Below are 20,269 nucleotides of genomic sequence, written 5' to 3'. Positions count from 1 at the left end.
GTGCCATTGGTTCCAAGGAATGGAATTTTGTTTTGAAATAGATGAAAATTAGAATGTCATTTTCATTGATAAGTTCTCAGCTTCGTTCTCTACTCACAGTTCTTTGTATTTTGGGAAATAGAGAAAACCCATATCCTGGGTTGCATTCATTTTAGGGTGAAAAATTAATTTCTAAAAACTTAAGAGTTTTTTTTTAATAGAAAATATGTTTGGGTTAGGTTTTTTTTTTTAAGATTTTATTTATTTATTTGACAGACGGAGGTTACAAGTAGGCAGAGAAACAGGCAGAGAGAGAGGAGGAAGCAGGCTCCCTGCTGAGCAGAGAGCCCGATGCTGATGCTGGGCTCGATTCCAGGACCCTGGGATCATGATCTGAGCCGAAGGCAGAGGCTTTAACCCACTGAGCCACCCAGGAGCCCCTTGGGTTAGATTTTTAAATTAATTGTTTCTCAAAATAATGAAATAACGTTTGGTCTTCCCTCAAAATTCAGTAACATATGATATTAGTATGAGGGATTCAGAATTGCTAGGCACCTCCACACCAGCTAGGGCATCATGCCACACTGATGTGTGCAGTAGAACTCAGTCCTTCCTCCTGCTGCATTCATAGAAGGAGCTGCAGTGAATCATGCCCGCAGTGGTGGTTGGGTGGGTGGGTCCTGTTCTCCTGGCTTTTCCCGTGACAGGTGACCCTTCTGTCCCTAGGCCCAACGGTGGCACCAGGGTAATGAGCACTATGGGCGCTCTTGGCAAGCTGGCGATGTTGTGGGATGTATGGTTGACATGACAGAGCACACCATGATGTTCACACTGAATGGCGAAATCCTTCTTGATGATTCGGGCTCAGAACTGGCGTTCAAGGACTTTGATGTTGGCGATGGTAAGTGTTCTGCATTTGGCATTGCTTTCAGGTTCTCAGCATGAATGGAGCAAGCATTTGCTCTCATGCTTCATAACCAGCCATCTTTGAGGGTGAGTGGCAGATGAGTTGCCGCTGTAAATTGCAAGGTTGCCATATGGCTTATTTGATCAGACACCCTTGAAATTGCTTTAGCAGAAACGCTACCTCCACTACTTAGCTAGGATTTCAAAAAGGTTGAAATGGCTTTTATGCATGTGAATAAGAAAATAAATGCCAGGCAAAAGGACAGTTTTCCACAAACGTGAAATTTTCCCTTAGAACTTCCGTGTATAATCAGCGGCTGATGGCTCCTTTCTGTTCATTCATTTCACAGAAATGTAATGAGAACCTATCACAGGTCAGGCCCTCTGCCCGATGCTGAGATGACAGAGATTAATAAAACATTGTCCTATTTTTGTGTAGATTACAGTAAGGGAAGTCAGCACTGGAGTGCTTTCTGTTGAGTAGAGAAGCTCTAAATTGATGAACATTCTGTGGAAACTCAGTGCAGGGCTCTGAGATGACCTTGAGCAGGGTTGTAAAGGGAAGGTGAAAACCCTTGTGAAACAAATGAAGAATGGAAGAGGTTTTATTCATTGCAGTTACACTTCCAGGAAGGTGGCCACTGGCCTCTTGGGGTTATTTGAATTCACATTAGTTGAAATGAAAGAATGCTAAAATTTAGTTTCCTAGAGACATTCTTTTCAAGTACTCAGTGCCCACCTGTGGCTACTGGTACCCCCTCCCCTAGCACGTAGCACTGATGGCAAACACTTAGAGCGCCACAGAAAGTTGTATTCGATGGTGTTACTCCAGAGCATGTAATTAAGACAGTACAAAAATACAATATAAAAAAATGAACAAAACATATAAATGTCTCATTTTAAAATGAACACTTTTTTTTTTTTTTTTTCCCCAAAATCGCTTTGGTGGGTGGTTCCTGGGTGGCTCAGTTGGTTAAACAACCAACTGTTGATTTCGGTCGGCTCAGGTCGTGGTCTCCCGGTCCATTGAGCCCCACGAGCCCCGCATCTGTGTCCTCCATGTTGATTTCTTGCTCAGCAGCGAGTCTGCTTCTCCCTCTGCCCCTCCCCCCTGCTCATGCGCACTCTCAAATAGATGAATAAGATCTTAAAAGTCGCTGATCCTCAAAAAGTTAGTTCCCTCATTATTTGCGTTAAGTTCTATATTCATTCATTCAGTAAGCTTGTAAGCAGGTACGACCGTCGTTTCTCAAATATAGATTTGCAAAAATGGTAGGAATTCTACATTTTTAAAAAAGATTGTATTTATTTGAAAGGGTGGAGGGGCAGTGGGAGAAGAAGCAGCAGACTCCCCAGTAAGCAGGGAACTCTATGTGGGGTTCAGTCCCAGGACCCCAAGATCATGACCTGAGCCGAAGGTATCCACTTAACCAACTGAGCCACCCAGGTGCCCCAGAATTCTATAGTTGTGTAACTTAATTTCTATTTTGCACACCTGTATCTCTGGTGGAACTGGCACTCTACCAACCCATTACCCATCTCCCTTTCTGTGTGATTGTCTTTATGAGTGTTAATATATCAGGGGGAAGGTGGGAGAGGGGCTTTTTCTGTGTTTTCTGTCTTTATTGATAGATATGACCCGAGCTTTTAATTTTTTAATTGTTTTTTTTTAGGAATTATTGTATGCTGTGCCTTCCTTTGTTGGAAGGAAGTGCCTGTGTGAGCTCTGTTTGCTTAACTTATGTCACATAGATTCAGAGAATATTGTTAGAATTCTAAACGATGTAGAATGCCCATCCATACTATTTAAGCACATAACAAATGTTCATGCTCCTGGCGCTGTTGCAAAGACCAGTCAGTCACCATTGTGGAGGTGAAATAGACTGAGCTCATCTGGCTGGTATAGTCTTATAAACGTTTATGACTTTACACTTCACAGAATTTTTTAAAAATTAAAAAATGACTCTCATAGTTGGTATCACTATGAGAGAGTTCATATAGCATTCTCATGAGTTGTTTGAAAATTTTATGGTGAATATTGTTGGGCTTTGGTTTGAGATGTTGGAGAGGTATATTGGTCTCCAAGGCAGGTTATTATTTTCATGTAGCCATGATCCTTCACAATTAACTTCATAGAGGCCACTCGTAATTCTAAATTTTCTTCCATAAAATGGAATTTATCCACACCTATGATTTGAAAATGCTTTTTGGAGTGGAATTTTCCATTTCCCTGTCAATTAACTTCACACAGCTTACTGAAAAATAAGAAATTCGATGGGCCTGCTCTGGATGTAACAGGAGGCCCTGAGATGGGCTCCTTAATTTATCCGTCACCCTTGAGCGACAGTCCTCGAGACAAATGGGGCTCAAAAGAGCAAGTATGAAAGGCCACAGGGATATGCTGCTGTTGCCAGAGTACCACAAGGGCCATCCTTGGAGCCAGTCTACTCAGAGGGATAGCGAAGAGGAACTTGAATATGTTCAGCCTCAAACATGCCACTTCCTCAGGAGTCACTGAGATGTGTCTGTGGTTCTCCCAGTCCATATGCAGTTAACTAATCAGGAGTCCTTTCTGTCACAAAGCATGTTGCCTATAGTGGCTGACATTCATATTGTTACCCACAGAGTTCTAGTAGCCAGCCAAGCTAGGACACCTGTCCCTTAGCAAGAGCCTGAAAGGAGTTCTGACTGAACCTAGTCTATCTTAGTAAAGCCCAGAGATGGTTATCTCTAATCCAATTTGGGACTAAAGCTTTTTTTCTTTTTTAAGTAATCATTTTCATATGAAACATTTCTTGATATACTTCCTCGAGAGCTCCATGGAGGTGATTCTTACCATGTTAGGTAGGGGACAAGAAAGGGCTAGTAGAGATTGGATATATATATGGAAATATATATATGTATTTCCATTGATCTTACCACCTAGTTCTTTTGATTGCTTTAATAACCAGTGTTAATATATTTGAGTTCACTGTCTCTGTAGAGATAAGGAGGAATTAACACATGCCAAATCAAGGATGGCACAGATATAAAGACATGTAAGAAGAATTTAAATATAGAACACTTACAAAATCTTTTAGTACTTTAGCAATTACAGTACATTCCTGTGCTAGGAAGTGTGGTGTTGTAGAAAAAAAAAGCAAGCAAGCAAGAAAGAAAGAAAGAAAAAAAGTCTGTCGTAAATTCTTTTTCAAACTTGTGATATGACAAGAAATGAAATTGGAATTGATGAGAACTGGAATAAAGGGAACAACAAATCTATCATTATATGCAGATAATGTAATTATTTGCAGAGAAAACTGAAGAACCTATAGCTTTTACTGAATAATTGAAGCATTTAGCAAGTTAGCATTTCTATGCTAGATGCAAACCTGAAACTAGATTAAAGAGAAGATAGCATTCACAGTAACTTCAGGAATTTTCAGTAACTAGTTATCACCCTAACAGAAGGTGAACAAAGTGTTTACAGAGAAAATCATTAAACTTTATTGATAGAGTAACTTTGTTAAGAAATTTATCATACATGGTCAGCCAATCTTTGACAAAGATACCAAGACTATGTAATGGGAAATGGATAGTCTGTTCAATAACTAGTGTTGGAAAAATTGGATATTGACACATTAAAAAAAAAGCAATTGGACCTTTTACCCAATTTTGGACCATATACAATGTTTTTTGACTATATACAAAAATCAACTCAAAATAGACTAAAGACTTAACCATAAGAACTGAAAGTGAAATTACAAGAGCAAACATAGGGGAATAGCTATTTGGCAGTGCCCTTAGCCATGATTTTTTTGGATATGACACCAAAAGCAGTCAATAAAAAGAAAAATGGATACATGGAATTATATCAAATTAAAAACCTTTTGCACAAGAAAGGATGCCATCAACACAATGAAGAGGCAACCTGTGGAGTGGGAAAATATATTTACAAACCATATATCTGATAAAGGATAATTTTCAAAATATATAAGGAGGTCTTGTAACTCATTGGCAGAAACAACAACAAACTGCCTATTTATAAAATGGACAAAGGACCAAGTAGATTTTTCTCCAGAAAAGACATACAAGTGGCCAACAGTTGTACGGAAAGGTGCTCAACATCACTCATTACCAGGAAAATGCAATTCAATACCATAATGAGATATCCCTTCACACCTATCAGAATGGCTGTGATCAAAAACCCCCAAAAAACTAAAGATAGGAAATGTTGGTGAGGGTGTGGAGAAAAGGAAACTTTCATGCACTGTTCATGGGAAGTCAGCTGGTATCTGCAGGATTATTCACAACAGCCAAGGTAAGGAAACAGCTGAAGTGTCTGTGGACAGATAAATGAATAAAGAAAATAGGAAATTTATGTACAACAGAATATTATTACCTTAAAAAAGAAGTAAATTCTGCAACTTGTGACAACATGGATAGCTGGAGGACGTTAGACTAAGTGAAATAACCCAGATACAGAAGGACGGGTACTAAGTACTGCATGATACACTTAGAAATGATGAATCTAAAACAGTCAGACTCAGAAGTAGAGAGTAGAATGGTAGCAGCCAGGGGCCAGGGGATAGAGAAGTGTTAATCAAATGGTACAAACCTTCAGTGATACAAGAGGAGTAAGTCCTAGAGAGTTCCTGCCTTTGGTTAACTATAGGCCTGAATTACATGCCTCAAATTTTGCAAAGAAGGTAAATGTTAAGTGTTCTTATCTTACACACCCCCCCACACACACATTATGGATGATGATGATGATGATAAAAATAAGAGGGCAGGGATAAGCTTTTGGAGATAACTGATATGTTTATGATGTAGATGATTTTGAGGTGTATACTTATCTCCAAAGTCATCAAGTTGTGTACATTAAATATGTACAACCTTTGCTATGTCAATCACACTTTAATAAAATGGTTCAAAAAAGAGATTTATTACTCAATAAATGAGAGCTATATTATGTTCAGGAGGAAGACAATAGCCTTAAGGTATTAGTTCTTCCAAAATTGATGTATAGATCCCATCCAAACATCATACTTTGTCTTTTAAAATCTCAAGAAGTTTCTCATGGGGCTTGGTATAATGTTTCCAAAATGTATATAGAAGAGTAAAAGACTAAAAATCTCGAGATTACTTATGATAAAGAAGAGCAGGGATAGGGTATATGTTGTACTGTATTGATTTTGAAAGATAAAATAGATAAGGGTTTTTTTTAAAAGATGGATTTATTGTGGAGAGAGCGCATGTGTGTGCATGCATGGGGGTGAAGGGGCAGAGGAAAAGAGAGAGAATCTTAAACAGACTCCATGCTGAACATGGCGCGGGATGCCGGGCTCGATCTCACGACCCTGAGATCCTGACCTGAGCTAAAACCAAGAGTTGGATGCTTCATTGACTGAGCCACCCAGGCACCCCAGTGAGGATTTATTTTGAAGCTATAAGCATTAAGACATGTAGTATTAGTGCAAGGATAGGCAAAGGAATCCATAAGATAAATTAGAGAGGGTAGAAGAACCCATCAGTCCACGTGTGGACCCTTGTAATATGATGGGTGGCATTGCCAGGGTGCTGGAGAAAGGGAGATTGGGATCTGAATGAATTGGATCATTTCCTTACACTGTATATGTAACAGCCAGCCCCAAATGGACTGAGGGCTTAAATGTCAAAAATAAAACTTTGCAATTCTTGGTAGGAAATATAGGTAAATCTTCTTAGACAATGGGGTAGGAAAACTTTATCTTAGAGTAGAACAAGCAAATATAAAACAAAAACCCGGTGACTATAAAAGACTGGTAAATCCATCTATACAAACTTAAGAACTTTCATTTAAAGAACAACCAAAGAAACCTTAAAGGGAATGGAAAAACAATTTATTAGTGGGGTCAGAGAACTCAAATACAATGTAAACAACTGAAAAAAAAATGTTAGTGTCAAGAAAAGCATAAAGAACTGAAATCACTAAGAAAAAGGATAAAAAGTCATCAGTAGACATCTCATCGAAGAAATCCAGATGGGCAATAAATATATTTTTTAAAGATTTTATTCATTCATTTGACACAGAGGGATAGAGAATGAGAGAGGAAACACCAGAATGAGAGAGGAAACACCTCTTAGGAGAGGGTAAAGCAGTTAAAGCAGGCTTCCTGCCGAGCAGGGAGCCTGATATGGAGCTCAGTCCCAGAATCCTGGGATCATGACCCGAGCCAAAGGCAGACGCTTACTGACTGAGCCACCCAGGCACCCTGGCAATAAGCATTTGAGGAAATATTTGTTATTATTAATGGTCAGGGAAGTGTAAACCATAATTAGATGCTATTTTAGATACATTCTGTTGGCAAAATTTTTTTAGATATTGGGCAATACCGAGTGTTGGCTTTCCTTAGGACCACTTTCCATGGTTCTTAGGGGTGCACATGGAGCTCTTGCTTAAAAAAACAAAAACACAGTTTGGCAGTATCTCTGAAATTTGAATATTTACATACGCATGGCCCAAAAAGTCTGTTCCAGTTCTCCGGTGACCCTTATATATCTCTAGAGCAGGAGACATGAGCAAGAATGTTTATAGGAACACTGCTCACAGTAGCCAAAGCCAGGAAGTCATCGAATCAGTAACACTTGCTGGAGGATGGATGAGTAAGGTGGGAAGCTACAGTGACAGGTGAACTAGGAATATGTCAAGGAAAGAAGTAAGTCCTGAGAGTAACTAGGGCAGGCGAAGACAGTGCCCCGAAGAGAAGTCCATGTCCACTCCCTAAAACCTGCCAATAGATTACCTTCTGTGTGGCAAAGGGATTTAGCAGATGTGATTAAGATAACTGCCTTGCATTTGTAAGGCTCTCCTGGATTTTCTGGATGGTTCCAGTGTAATCACAGAGGTCCTTTTAAGAGGGAGGCAGGAGTAAGCAAGGACACAGGAGAGGGGAGTGATACGAAGATGCTGGTTCTGAAGGAGTCAAGAGTCAAGGAGTCAGGGAGGGTAGGAAGCCTCTAGAAAGGGGAGGGAACAGATTCTTCCCAGAGTCCAGAGTCCCTAGAAGGAACACAGGCCCTGGGGACACTTTGTAGCCCAGTAAAATCCATTTTGGACCTCTAGCCTTCAGAAATACAAGCTAATAAATTGGTTTTGTCTTAAGCCACTAAATTTGTGGTGTATTTTATTACAAAAGCAATAGGAAATGAGTACAAGAATCATAGAGGATGCTACCATTTTTGTAAAAGTTACGCACAATCAAAACCTTAAAAGTATGTTTTTAAAAGTACAGATAAAGTAAGAGAGTGTTGGTCTTAGGATTTGGGGTGATGGTTTCTTCAGGGGGAGGGAGGCAGGGCGATGGGAAAATCAGCATAATGTGGTTAGATGTAGGCTATCGTTAAGGCTCTAGGTTTTCCTTCGGGTGGTGGGTTAGCAGATGCTTATTACAGGATCTAAAAAGGTCCAACTAAAGAACGAAGTAAAATCAGGTCATGACAAGCGTGTCGGGAACAACAGTTTGTAATTAATCCACTTTCCACTTCTGTGCACTTGAGATTCTTAAAGAAGAAATAGGATGCGTGAGCATGTCTGTAGAGCTTTGGGGAATAATCTAGTAGAGAGGGAGAAATTGATGGTAAAAGTCTGAGAGACGATATTCATTGAAATTCCTGAGAAGGTGAAGAGGGTGTGATCTCCATCCAGCACAGATAATGAAGAATTTTTCCTTTTACAGCAGAGAGAATAAGGATCTGGGTATAAGGAATGGTAATGGCCTGTGTCTTACGAGCACAGTGCCTCATGTTTTTGCAGGCAAGCCCTCCAAAATGAACGCATCACATTTCCCACAGTCCCAAGTTTCTTTTCTTTGCTTTTCTCCCTCTTTGTCAATTCCCTAATATTTGGTCACCATGTGTCCCACCTGTCACCTCAGTGCCTCTTGTTGCTTCCCCCTCTGGAACCCTGTCCCTGGGGAGAGGTCTCCCGTCCATGTTCCACCATGGGTCTCCACAAGAGAATACTTTTCAAAAGAGTTTCTGAACAGGAATTCTAAGGATGTGTCTCCTCTGAGGGGGAGGTTTATCTCATTGGAAATCTCTTCCCTTATTCTATAATTTTGGTGAGGGAGTGGGAATGAGATGTTCCCCCCTGCCCTCCATTCTTAGGGTCAGTCTGAGGCCACCTCAGGGAGAGAAGAGCCCTTCATCAATGTCCAAAGCTGCTCCAGGCCTCAGGGAGAAATGACCTTTTCCTTGGTGAGCTTTTGGGTTGGCTCTTGTTTTTGGTACCATCAGAACGGCAGAATCTCAAAGCCTGAGATTTGGTTTATTAGCCTAGAGGAAAGAAGCCAGGAAGACTAGCCAGTGGCTTTTTCTCTATGTCTCTGGAGAAACTGAAGGAAATCTTGCGGTTCAAGCATGATGTAACCCAGTTCCCCAATTTAAAAACAGAATCTTGGTCCCAAGTACCAGCTCATTGCAAACTCTACTTTTTATTAGCCCTGTGCCTTCTTTGCTTCCTTATGAGGATAACTTATTACTTAAAAGCACACTCAAAGGACACATTTCCATAGGTCAAAAACTAATTATCACCAATTTCAACTGGAATAAATGGTTGCATCCCCTAGCCTCCCAATTAAACCTCATTTATGCTAAAGCAATACCTACCCCCCCTAAAATTACGTGAATAGTAAACATGGTAGTTATACCCTAACTTAAAACTCATTCCCTCCTTTCTTTGTTCTTTCATTTGCTTGTTGACCAGCTCTATTGAGTCACTTTCTTAACTGTCACATACTATACATTTCAGATTCCCTCACAAAATGTAAAGTAAAATATAAATGTCAGAAAAGCAAAACAAAAGAGTAACGATAAAGCAATAAAGGAAACAAAGAATCAGTGATGAAATGTGCAAATGGTATGACATTTCCTAACATGCTGATGGTGCACAGAATTTTCTTGAATACATAGCTCGTGTCCCACACTTACTTGAAAAAAGAACCTACGTACTATGAGCCAGTTTTTACTACAGTAAAGACGAATGCATGTCTTACTTCTGCTGGGACTTGCCATCTCCTGAAGCATATGAGAAATCAGCCAGACTTACTTTAAAAAAAAAGAAGAAGAAATGCCTTGTGGGAATATTGAATGAAATTCTTCCTAGAGTTCAGATTCTTTAAATCCAGGGGTCTCTCGGGGCTCTCAGCAAGCAAGCATGGCTTCCGAGAAGATGTGTTTGCTGGGGAATATGACATTCTGTATTCAACCACATTCAAACCCACCTGTTATGGCCTGAATTGTGCACACCACCCAGATTCATATGTTGGAGCCCTAACCCTCTAAAGTGACTGTATTTGGGCCTTTAAAGAAATCATTCAGGTTAGATGAGTTCATAAGGGACAGGCCCTAATTGGGGATGACTGGTCCTCACAAGAAGATGAAGAGACACCAAAAGTTCCCATGCACAGAGGAAAGGCCACGGGAAGGCAGCCATCCCCCAGCCACAGAGAGAGGCTGCCGGAGAAACCAAACCTGTGGACACCCTGATCTTGGACTTTCTGTCTCTGGAAACGTGAGAACAAATTTCTGTTGCCTCACCCACCCAGTCTGGGGTGTTTTGTTACATGGCGGCCCTAGGAAACTGAAACACCTCCCCCTCTGCCACATGTCCCCTGCTAACCTAGTAGCGCTCTTGATCTATATGTGTGGTGCCTTCTGTTACCAGCGGTTTGTAGAGCTAATCATACCCTTGATTTAAAGCAAGGAAGAGAGTCATTTAAAATTTTGCCATATGGTGACAGAATAGTTATTTTGTCTGCCTTTGACGAAGTCGGCTGTAGGTACATGTCTTGGGCTGTGTTAATGCCTCATCACACTGGAGCTTTTTCAACCTCGTTGGCTCTTCTGTAAGTAAAGATCAGCTCAGGGCCCTCAGGTTCTGCATCTGTAAAGATTACAATCAAATCCAGAACTGATGCTTGTGACGCTCTGTCTGCCACTTGGAAGAACAGTGAGCAAAACGGCACGGAATTCCTTTCCATGGGAGCAAAACAGAAGAATATTGTTGTAATGAAAATAACTGCATAGCTTCAGGCTGAAAAGCCCTCTAAGGAAAAAGACAGGGAAGCATAACTTTCCATTACTGATTTTGTCGGGCTACCTTTAAAAAAAGAAAGAAGGAAACAGGAGCATGGAACCCTCAGACCAACATACATTTTTTATGCTCAGTTGAAATATTGCAATAGTTTAACCACTTCATGGATGAAGATTGTGAAGGTTTTCAACCCGACATGAATTTAAGAGTAGTAGAAGGAGGCACTGTCTCAGATCCCTGCCCTCCAGCTCCCCCATAACATCTGTCCCGTCACTCTGCAAAACCTGCCATTGTTACAGACCTCAGGGGCAGGTCTGTATCCCACCTGGGACAGTAACTTACTAAGGATATTCCTAATTAAAAATTAGCACTTGCTTGGAGAAGAAGTCAAGAGCGTGAGTCACTACAGTGGAGCCATCCAAACAGCCCCAAATTGTGTTGGGACACTGGGTATTTTGAGTAACGATACAGACAGTTATTTACAAAATGGTAGATAAACTCTAGAGTCTGAAGATGTTGGGAACTGGCATAATCCATTTCATGGTTTTGTCTAGAATCAGAAAAGATATATTCTAGAAATTCTTTGGGCTTCTCCAAGAATACAGCTCTTAAATACATAGGACTTTAACAAATGAGGGAAACTTTTATTTTTATTGTTTAGAGTTGAATTTCAGATTATCTAGTTTCTGTCTTTTGAGTTTACCAGTATATTTTCTACACATGTTATTTGGGGAAATTCACTGTGAAATGATTGATGAGTTCAGTGAAAACTGAACTCTGCTTAGCTTAACCTGACCAGTTAATTGACATTTACGTTGTGTATATTGATGAAAAGAGGACACTTAGTAGTATTCAGGATCAAAAATAAAATTGTCTACTGATCTTGATTATCTGAAGTGAACTGAGAGTCAGGAAGAAAGTAGGGGGATGTCCCTCTTTGGGCCAAAGTTGGTATTACAAAGTCTTTGCACTAAAGATGTTGTTGCAACACAGTAAATCCCTGAAGGCCTTACCCAGTGTATTTGCCAAGTTGTTTTCTAAGCCAAAGTGGAATAGAAGCAGCAGATTTCATGTCGGAAGTCCTGGTTCTAAACCCAATTCTGAAAATAATTCTTCCTGTATGGCTATTTCCCAATTCTGAAAATAATTCTTCCTGCATGGCTTTGGGCAAATAGCCTGTTTTCATTTCCTTAAAATAAAAAGTTCTAACTGGAAATGATGCCCCTTTCTGCCCCTTCTAGTTCTAAAGATCCCAGAAATCTAAGGCAAGTTGGTCTTATCTCTGTTTTACCCTCCTTCTTGCATTCTTTTTTTTTTTAAGATTTTATTTATTTATTTGACAGACAGATCACAAGTAGGCAGAGAGGCAGGCAGAGAGAGAGGGAGGGAAGCAGACTCCCTGCTGAGCAGAGAGCCTGATGCGATGCTCGATCCCAGGACCCTCGGATCATGACCTGAGCTGAAGGCAGAGGCTTTAACCACTGAGCCACCCAGGCGCCCCTCCTTGCATTCTTGATTCAAAGCCTCACTTCCCATTTAACCAACTATAGGACCTGAAACAAATGATTTAACTTATTTGTCTCCTTATCTTGAAAAATGAGGTTAATAATTTATAATAAATTATATATGTTATCTGGCACATACTACGTGTTCTTCCTTTGGATCAAATAATTCACATTTACCCTTTAGTCTAATATTGGCCATTTTACTGCTTCTGGCCATTTGGCTTGGGTTATAAATGTGGATCCGTAACTGTAGTTCAGAAGTTTTGAAGTCTGAAACCGTGTGTTCCTACAACAAGCTGGTATGCTTGGGATCTGCTTTATCTTCTTTCCTTTAAGCCCCCGCCACAGATTTCACACCCGCATCACACCCCCACATCCTGTGACTGCCAATTCCTTGGCTGGACTTGCACGCTTGTCACACACCCCTCTGCTCTGGAGCAGGGAGGCTTTTATCCACGGAGAAAGTTAAAATTGGCTGAAGCCATCTGTCTTTTGTTGGAGGAAGCAGTTTAACCATACGTTGTAGCTACTGTTTTAACAGATTTACAAATGGCTAGGGTGGGTCTGGCTCAGCCCCAAGAAGCCAATGGGACTCGTGTGGACTAAATTTAAGATCCACCGCCAGGAAGAAAACTTCCCTTAGACATCCCCAGGCTTTGTTATTTGCAGGGTGTCAGTTAAGGTAACTGCAACAGAAGATGGAGAAGGCAAAGCACAGGAAGGTAGGACCAACATTTTACTTATGCCGAGGTATATGCCTGAATCCGGGGAAATCTGTTTTCTTGTGTCGGAGTATTTGTGTGTTCAACTTATTTCGAACCATTAAAGAATTAAACCTCCGTTACCATGTTTTGCTCTGGGCAGTGGTTGAGAATGATGTCATTTATCAACACATCTTGCTTAATTTATGGCAAACATTCAGGAAGTCCTGATAGCATTTATCATTTCCTGACATCGTATTTTATATCTATATAGATAACTATATTTACTTAGTATGCCTGCCCAAAGGTGAGCTCCAGAAAGGGAGCATTCTGTTCACAGCTGTATCCCCAGCCAAGAACAGTGCTTGGCACATGGTAGGTGTTCATTAAATACTTACTGAATGACAGGACCTGACACTAAAGGAAGACAGTGTTGAATAGTAACTTAGAGCAGGGGTTGGCATACTAAGGCCTGAAGCCGACCCAGCTTGCCACCTGTTTTTGTAAATAAAGTTTTATTGGAATACAGTCACGCACATTCATTTATTTATTTGGCCCCTTTTGGACTTTCACTCAGGTTTGAGTAGTTTTGCCAGACCGTATGGGCCACAAAACCTGAACTCTGTCCTCTGGTTATGTATGGCCCTGACTTAAAGCCTGGCCCTTACGATCAAGCAGGCCTGGGTTTCTTCTCTGGCTACTTGGTTGTGAGCAAACAGTTTAAGCTAAAATGTTGGTTGTCTTGTCAGGAAAGTGATAATAATGTTCCTATCTCAATCAACGGTTGTTAATGTTCTGTGAGAGAAGCATCAGATAAAAACACTCAGGGACCATTAGCCACTACTAGAGAGCCTCGTGTGATGGGCGTGTTATCTATTGTCTGTACCTTTATTTGCTGGGCACTTTGCCACGTACTGGCTAAATGCAGGGGCCTGACACCTGGCCTTTCTGTCACGTGACTGCAAAGTACTGTAGTTTCCCTGCACTCTCTTCCCTGACGTCATGGCCATCCAGTTGTTCCTGCTGTGCATAACCTAATTTAAAAACACGGAATTTTTAGAAATATTGGTCATCTTATGATCACAGAAGTTTTATAAAAGCTACATCTTCAGGGGTGCCTGGATGGCTCAGTAGGTTAAGCACCTGACTCTTGATTTCAGCTCAGGTCGTGATCTCAGGGTTGTGAGATCAAGACCTTCATCCAGCTCTGCGCTGGGCACAGAACCTGCTTAAGATTCTCTCTGTCCCTCTACCCCTCCCCACCTCCCACAGCTAGCAGTCTCTCTCCAACTCTCTACAAACAAAACAAAACAAAATAAAACCGCATCTTCAGAAGTCACAGTATGATTTATATTTTATTAAGTTTAAGTCCATCTAAATTAAAAAGGGGAAAAAATATACCCATTTGTACTTATGGATGTTCTTTCATGAATACATGCCTTGAAAGGGCCTTAAAACAGGAAAGCAGTAAAAATACCATGTACAAGTGTATATCTGCTGTAAACTAATGAAACATTACATCTATTTACTTGTTTATCAAGAAGTAATAAATTCTGGTTAAATATTTGGAAAATACAAGGGAGTATAATGAAAATGGCTAAAAACTGTATAGATTCCTACTACCCCAAGAGAAATTTGATTTTAATGTATTTTTCTTCCATTTGAAGCATTGAGATGTTAAAATAATGTTCTCCAGCCACCTTTTTAATGTAATATTATAAATGCTGTTCCATGATATAAAAACATTTTAAACTTAACCTTTGATTTTTTTAACCAATTTTCTATTTTGAGAAATAGCCTTTTAGGAAAGTGTGAGAATAGTGCAGTGGACACCTATTTACCTTCCACTGGGAATCACCACTTGTTTTAATTTTGTTATGTTGGTTTTCTCTCTCTCTGCAGTTATAATCTGATGAGTCCTGAACATGATTTTTGATGGCTGCACATACTCAGTTTTGTGCATATATCATACTTGTCCATTCTTCTCTTGTGGCTGTTTAGTTAATTTTACTTCCCCCTACCCCCAGTTTTAAATTTTGTTCACTGAGCATCCATGTTTTAAGCACTACCCACAGAGGATCTCATTTTTAAAACCATAATCCTGTGGGGTAGATGTTACAGAAAAATGGATCAGTGCTTAGAGAATTTAAGTACCTTGTCCAAGGTCAAAAAGCTGAGAGTTGGTGGAACAGAGATTTTAGTGCAGGTCTCAGACTTCAAGCTCCATAATCTTAGTCATTTCAAAGGACCTGCACCTGTCTGCCATCTTTGATGATAACTCCTCTGAGAAACCCACCTGATTTTCATCTCTCTCCTCTTCCTCTGCTCTTAGCATCTCTGTAGATGGTTCAAGAGGTATAACTTCTTTGCTGTCTTTCCCCCTCATTAGACTGTGAGAACCTTTAGGCTGATGCCTTCATGTCAGTCAACTTTTATTCCCAGTTTCTGGCATTTGGGAGCTGCTCGTAAGTATTTATTGGATAAGGAAATGAATGGTTGGAAGTGTCTTGATGCATATTATGAAATTGCTCTTCATGAATTTGTACTCATTTAATTTTATTGGCAAGATTTCTTATGCTGAACTCACCGTACACCCAGCAGCGTTGAGAGCTTGATCTTCCAAAAGCTGAACTTGTTTGACTATTTTATATCCGCATTACTCTTACACATTTCTGTATGAGAAGGGTGTAGGCATATTCTGGCTCTCCAGTTTATTAAGTGACTAGTGTATTTTTACAAAGGCTATCACTTGTTTTCATAGCAAAATACATATTCAGCAAAGAAAATGTGTTAAACTGAGAAGCAAAAAAAGGAAGAACAAAGCGTGTTAAAAAATCCTACTATTCTATACTTTTCTAATAAAAAAACTTCTGATGTTTTCCCAGCTTTCAAAATAAATCATGTTATAGTTTTCTTTCATAAAATAATATTTACTATGAATATTTTTTCTATATATTAATGAATCCTTGAAAAAGTTTCAAAAACTAAATAGTATTACATCTCAAGGGAAAAACATATACTTACTGTGCTAACAATGTCCTCTGATCATAAACACAGCCACAGTGAACAGTTTGGGATATGAATCTTTGTGGGCAACCCAAGTTATTTGTTTTTTTGTTTTTTTTTTAATGAAAATATTCCAAGCATACAGAAAAGTTTGGATATTAGTATAACAAACACCCCAGAATCTACTATGCAAGTGTATATATCTTCCCTTATAGGGTAGGAATTCCTTCTCCATATAAAGTGACTAGCAAGAAGTAAGTCTTTACAATCCGAGATGTTTCTATCTTGGTATCCCCTAGTTTATGTCAAATGGGTGTTAGATTTGCCAGTTTGTGCAAATGTGGCTTAGGCTGTCTCAGGTCCATTGTATTTATCCAATCCCTTCCTTTGATTCCTTTGGGGACACTTCTTTGAAACAATTTCCCTTGACTGCTGCTTCAAGAGTTGTCACAGCTGCAAACACAGCTGTGGGTTTTAGTTTTAACTAGAAACTCATCATTCACACTTCCTTGAACACAGCTGGGTGTGTTCTTGCTTCCTGGTCGGTAGCTCTGTTCTACAACCATTTATTTGCGTATATATTCCAATGAATACAAACTGAGTGAAATCATTATGGATTATGGGATGTAATTTTTGCTGTCTCATGCTATTTTGAGGGTTATATATCGCGTTTATTGTCACTAATTTCAACAAGGGAAGAAATACAAATCATAATGGTAGACAATTGCTAGCTTTTTCTTAGGATCCACTGCTTTTTTGATCTGTAAATTAGATCCTCTACTCCATAGACTGTATTTATTGTGCTGACTACTGGAATTTCTGTGTAAAATATTCTAGAAGGAAATGAAGAGTACATAAACATCCCTCCACATATCCCCGGCCACCCCCACTGAAAAATTTCATCCCAGCCCCTGGCTAAAGACAACCAATTACAAAGAATTCAAAGAAACGATGAACAGAATTAACATAGATTCCCCTTTTTATTCAGTAGTGAAAAGATTTACAAATCCTGCCACACATTAGATTAGCTGATGAAATGGTTTGGCTTTTGCCCCTGTTGCTTATTTCTATTGCTTTTGATTTAGTTTCTTGTTTCCTTTTAACTTATACTTTGATTTCATACCTTAGTTATTTAGGTTAGATGTGAATTGCCCTACTTAATCTATAATGGCAGTGACATCAAAGGGAAGGGGACAGATGGAGGAGTTTCAGTGGGATTTTTAGCAACTACTTCTGAATATTTATTTATTTACATATGTTTTCTATACTTAGATCTATGTCCCCCAGAAAAAGGCACAATTTTTCCCCCAAAATCAAAAGCAGCTATGACTGAATGAAAACTTTTAAAAATGTTGTCTTTCATCTTTTTTCCTTGAGTTCTATATGAAGAAGTCTGTGGCTCAGGCTGTGCTCAGTACTTCCGTGTTTCAAGTGCTTGTTCTAGATTGAAGAGCAGCCCACTTGGCATTTACTTCTTTCTTACCTTCCCTCTGCGAGGGAGTCCCATGCATTCCTGAGCTAAGAGGCTGTGGGTTGGGGACATCCTTCTGTTACTGGCCACCCTAAGACCCCAGGAGGACTGGGGGCTGCTGAGAACTTCTCTCATTTCACAGAAGTCCAGGGTGAAAGGAAGGTCTTCTCTAGGGGCCACGTTTAGTAAATTATGATCAAACCCTGATCTTCTGACCCTTACATTTAATACTTAGCATCAGTGGTCTCTTTTCTCCAAATACTATATTACCTCACACCAATGTCTCTCCCAAAGACAACAGCTCTGGAACAATGCTTTTGGGAATTCCAATCAAACAGGCTGTCACACGAATGATACTGAACATTTGATTTTTATTTTTTTTTTCTTTCTTCCCAGGATTCATTCCTGTCTGTAGCCTTGGAGTGGCTCAAGTGGGCCGCATGAACTTTGGAAAGGACGTCAGCACCTTGAAATATTTCACCATCTGTGGCTTACAAGAGGGCTATGAACCGTTTGCTGTTAACACAAACAGGGATATTACGATGTGGCTGAGCAAGAGGCTTCCTCAGTTTCTCCAGGTCCCATCCAATCATGAGCATATCGAGGTTTGCTTTTTCTTTAAAATTCAGACCATTGCCAAAATCCAGAGGTGGAATGAATGTCTTTACACGTGGGAATTCCCCCCTTGGACAGTTATTGCCACTTACTTAAAAAAGTGGCCCTAAAGTGTTACGTAATGGTGGAATCTGAACTCAGCATGAGGTTCTGAATTTAGGCACTTCATGGGGCCTTTACTGAGCAACACCAGGCTCAATCTGAATAAATATAATTGTAACGTGAATTTCCCAAACTGCCTTTGGAAATGACTCAGAGCTCTGAGTCCGTAACGTAGTACTGACTGTGTTTCATCACATCATTCCCAAAACTCTGCTGCGTGTGGGCCGTGTTTGGGGTTTGAAAGCCGTGATGTCTGTTAGCCATCTTTAGAATCAGGAGGTTGACGGTGTGGATTCACATCTGAACTCCCGCTTCTTCCTTTGCTAGGTGACTAGAATAGACGGCACCATAGACAGTTCTCCATGTTTAAAGGTCACTCAGAAGTCCTTCGGTTCTCAGAACAGCAGCACCGATATCATGTTCTATCGGCTGAGCATGCCCATCGAATGCGCAGAGGTTTTCTCCAAGACAGTGGCAGGAGGACTCCCAGGCGCCGGGCTCTTTGGGCCCAAGAATGATCTGGAGGATTATGATGCAGATTCTGACTTTGAGGTTCTAATGAAGACTGCTCATGGCCATCTGGTGCCAGATCGAGTGGACAAAGACAAGGAAGCCACAAAACCAGAGTTTAATAACCACAAAGATTATGCTCAGGAAAAGCCCTCTCGTCTGAAACAAAGGTCATTGATATATGCAACATGATTTAAAATGTGTCGTTATTATGTGGGGAGGGGTACAGGAGAGAGCAAGGGATGGCCCAGTGTCTATTTCTTCTTACCCGCCTTCTGCGTATAAAGGATTCGACAGGGGACAAGAAAGTAACCTGTTTGCTATCTTGTTTGTTACCACAGGCATAATCTATGCCAAGAGTTACTTATTTAAAGCACTTCTTTATTGTGGTAAGAAACACATAACAAAATTTGCCATTTTAGCCATTTTTTAAGCGTATGGTTGAGTAGTGTGAAGTAGATTTGCGTCGTTGTGAGACAGGTCTCCAGAACTTTCTCATCTTGAAAAACTGAAACTCTGTCCCCATTAAACAACTCTCCTTTTCCACCTCCCCGCCAGCCTGTGGTAAGCACAGTTCTACTTTTTATTTCTATGAATTTGACCCCTTTCTGAAGTGGAATCATAATGTATTTTTTTCTATGTGTCATTGACTTAACTCACTTAACGTAATGCCCTCAAGGTTCATCCGTGTTGTTGCACATGGGAGAACTTCCTTCCTTTCTAAGGCTGAATATTATTGCATTGAGTATAGACACCTTGTGTTTAGCCATCCATCCACTGGTGGACATTTCTGCCTCTTGGCTATTGTGAATAGTGCTGATATGAACATGCATGTGCAAATATATTTTCAAGGCCCTACTTCAAAATTATTCTGGACATACACCCAGAAATGGAATTGCTGCTGGTTCTGTTTTTAAGGTTTCAAGGAACCTTCATAGTCTTCTCCGCAGTAGTTGCACCATTTTATATTCCCACCAACAGGGCACAAGTGTTCCCGTTCCTCCACATTCTTAGCAACCCTTGTTACTTTCTGATTTTTTGATATTGGCCATCCTAATGGCTGTGAAATGATGTTTATGCTGTGGGTTTGATTTGCATTTCCCTGATGATTAATGATGTTGAGTATCTTTTCATGTGCTTATAGGCCATTTGTGGATGGTCTTTGGAGAAATGTCTTTTCAGGTTCTTTGCCCCCCCTTTTTTTTTAATGGGTTATTTGCTTCTTGGTTGTTGAATTGTAGGAGTTCTTTATATATTCTGGATATTAACCCCTTATCAGATATATAATTTACAAATATTTTCTCCTAAGAATTAGTTTTATGAGATGTTTATATTTATGTTCTTGGTTGAAACTTAAAGAGTATTCTAAGTAGTATTTTTTATAGACAAGGAGGCAGGTTATTTTAGCATCCTTTTTTGT

General features: G+C 40.0%; 1 protein-coding gene across 9 annotated transcripts in view; it reads left to right on the top strand.

The window, feature by feature from the left end:
- Positions 1-20,269, top strand: part of RYR2 (ryanodine receptor 2) — a 740,314-nt gene that overhangs the window by 490,096 nt on the left and 229,949 nt on the right. For all 9 annotated transcript variants that reach the window (XM_032883093.1, XM_032883091.1, XM_032883088.1 and 6 more), the window contains 3 exons: positions 706-880; positions 18,019-18,227; positions 18,667-19,019. In XM_032883093.1, the coding sequence (XP_032738984.1) occupies positions 706-880; positions 18,019-18,227; positions 18,667-19,019 (737 nt within the window). The remainder of the gene's footprint in view (positions 1-705; positions 881-18,018; positions 18,228-18,666; positions 19,020-20,269) is intronic.

Source organism: Lontra canadensis, unplaced genomic scaffold, assembly GCF_010015895.1.
Source record: "Lontra canadensis isolate GAN:19392208 unplaced genomic scaffold, GSC_riverotter_1.0 scaffold85, whole genome shotgun sequence".
Taxonomy (NCBI): Eukaryota; Metazoa; Chordata; class Mammalia; order Carnivora; family Mustelidae; genus Lontra; species Lontra canadensis.
Note: the sequence above shows the minus strand (reverse complement) of the source record. Positions and strands in the feature narration are given on the sequence as shown.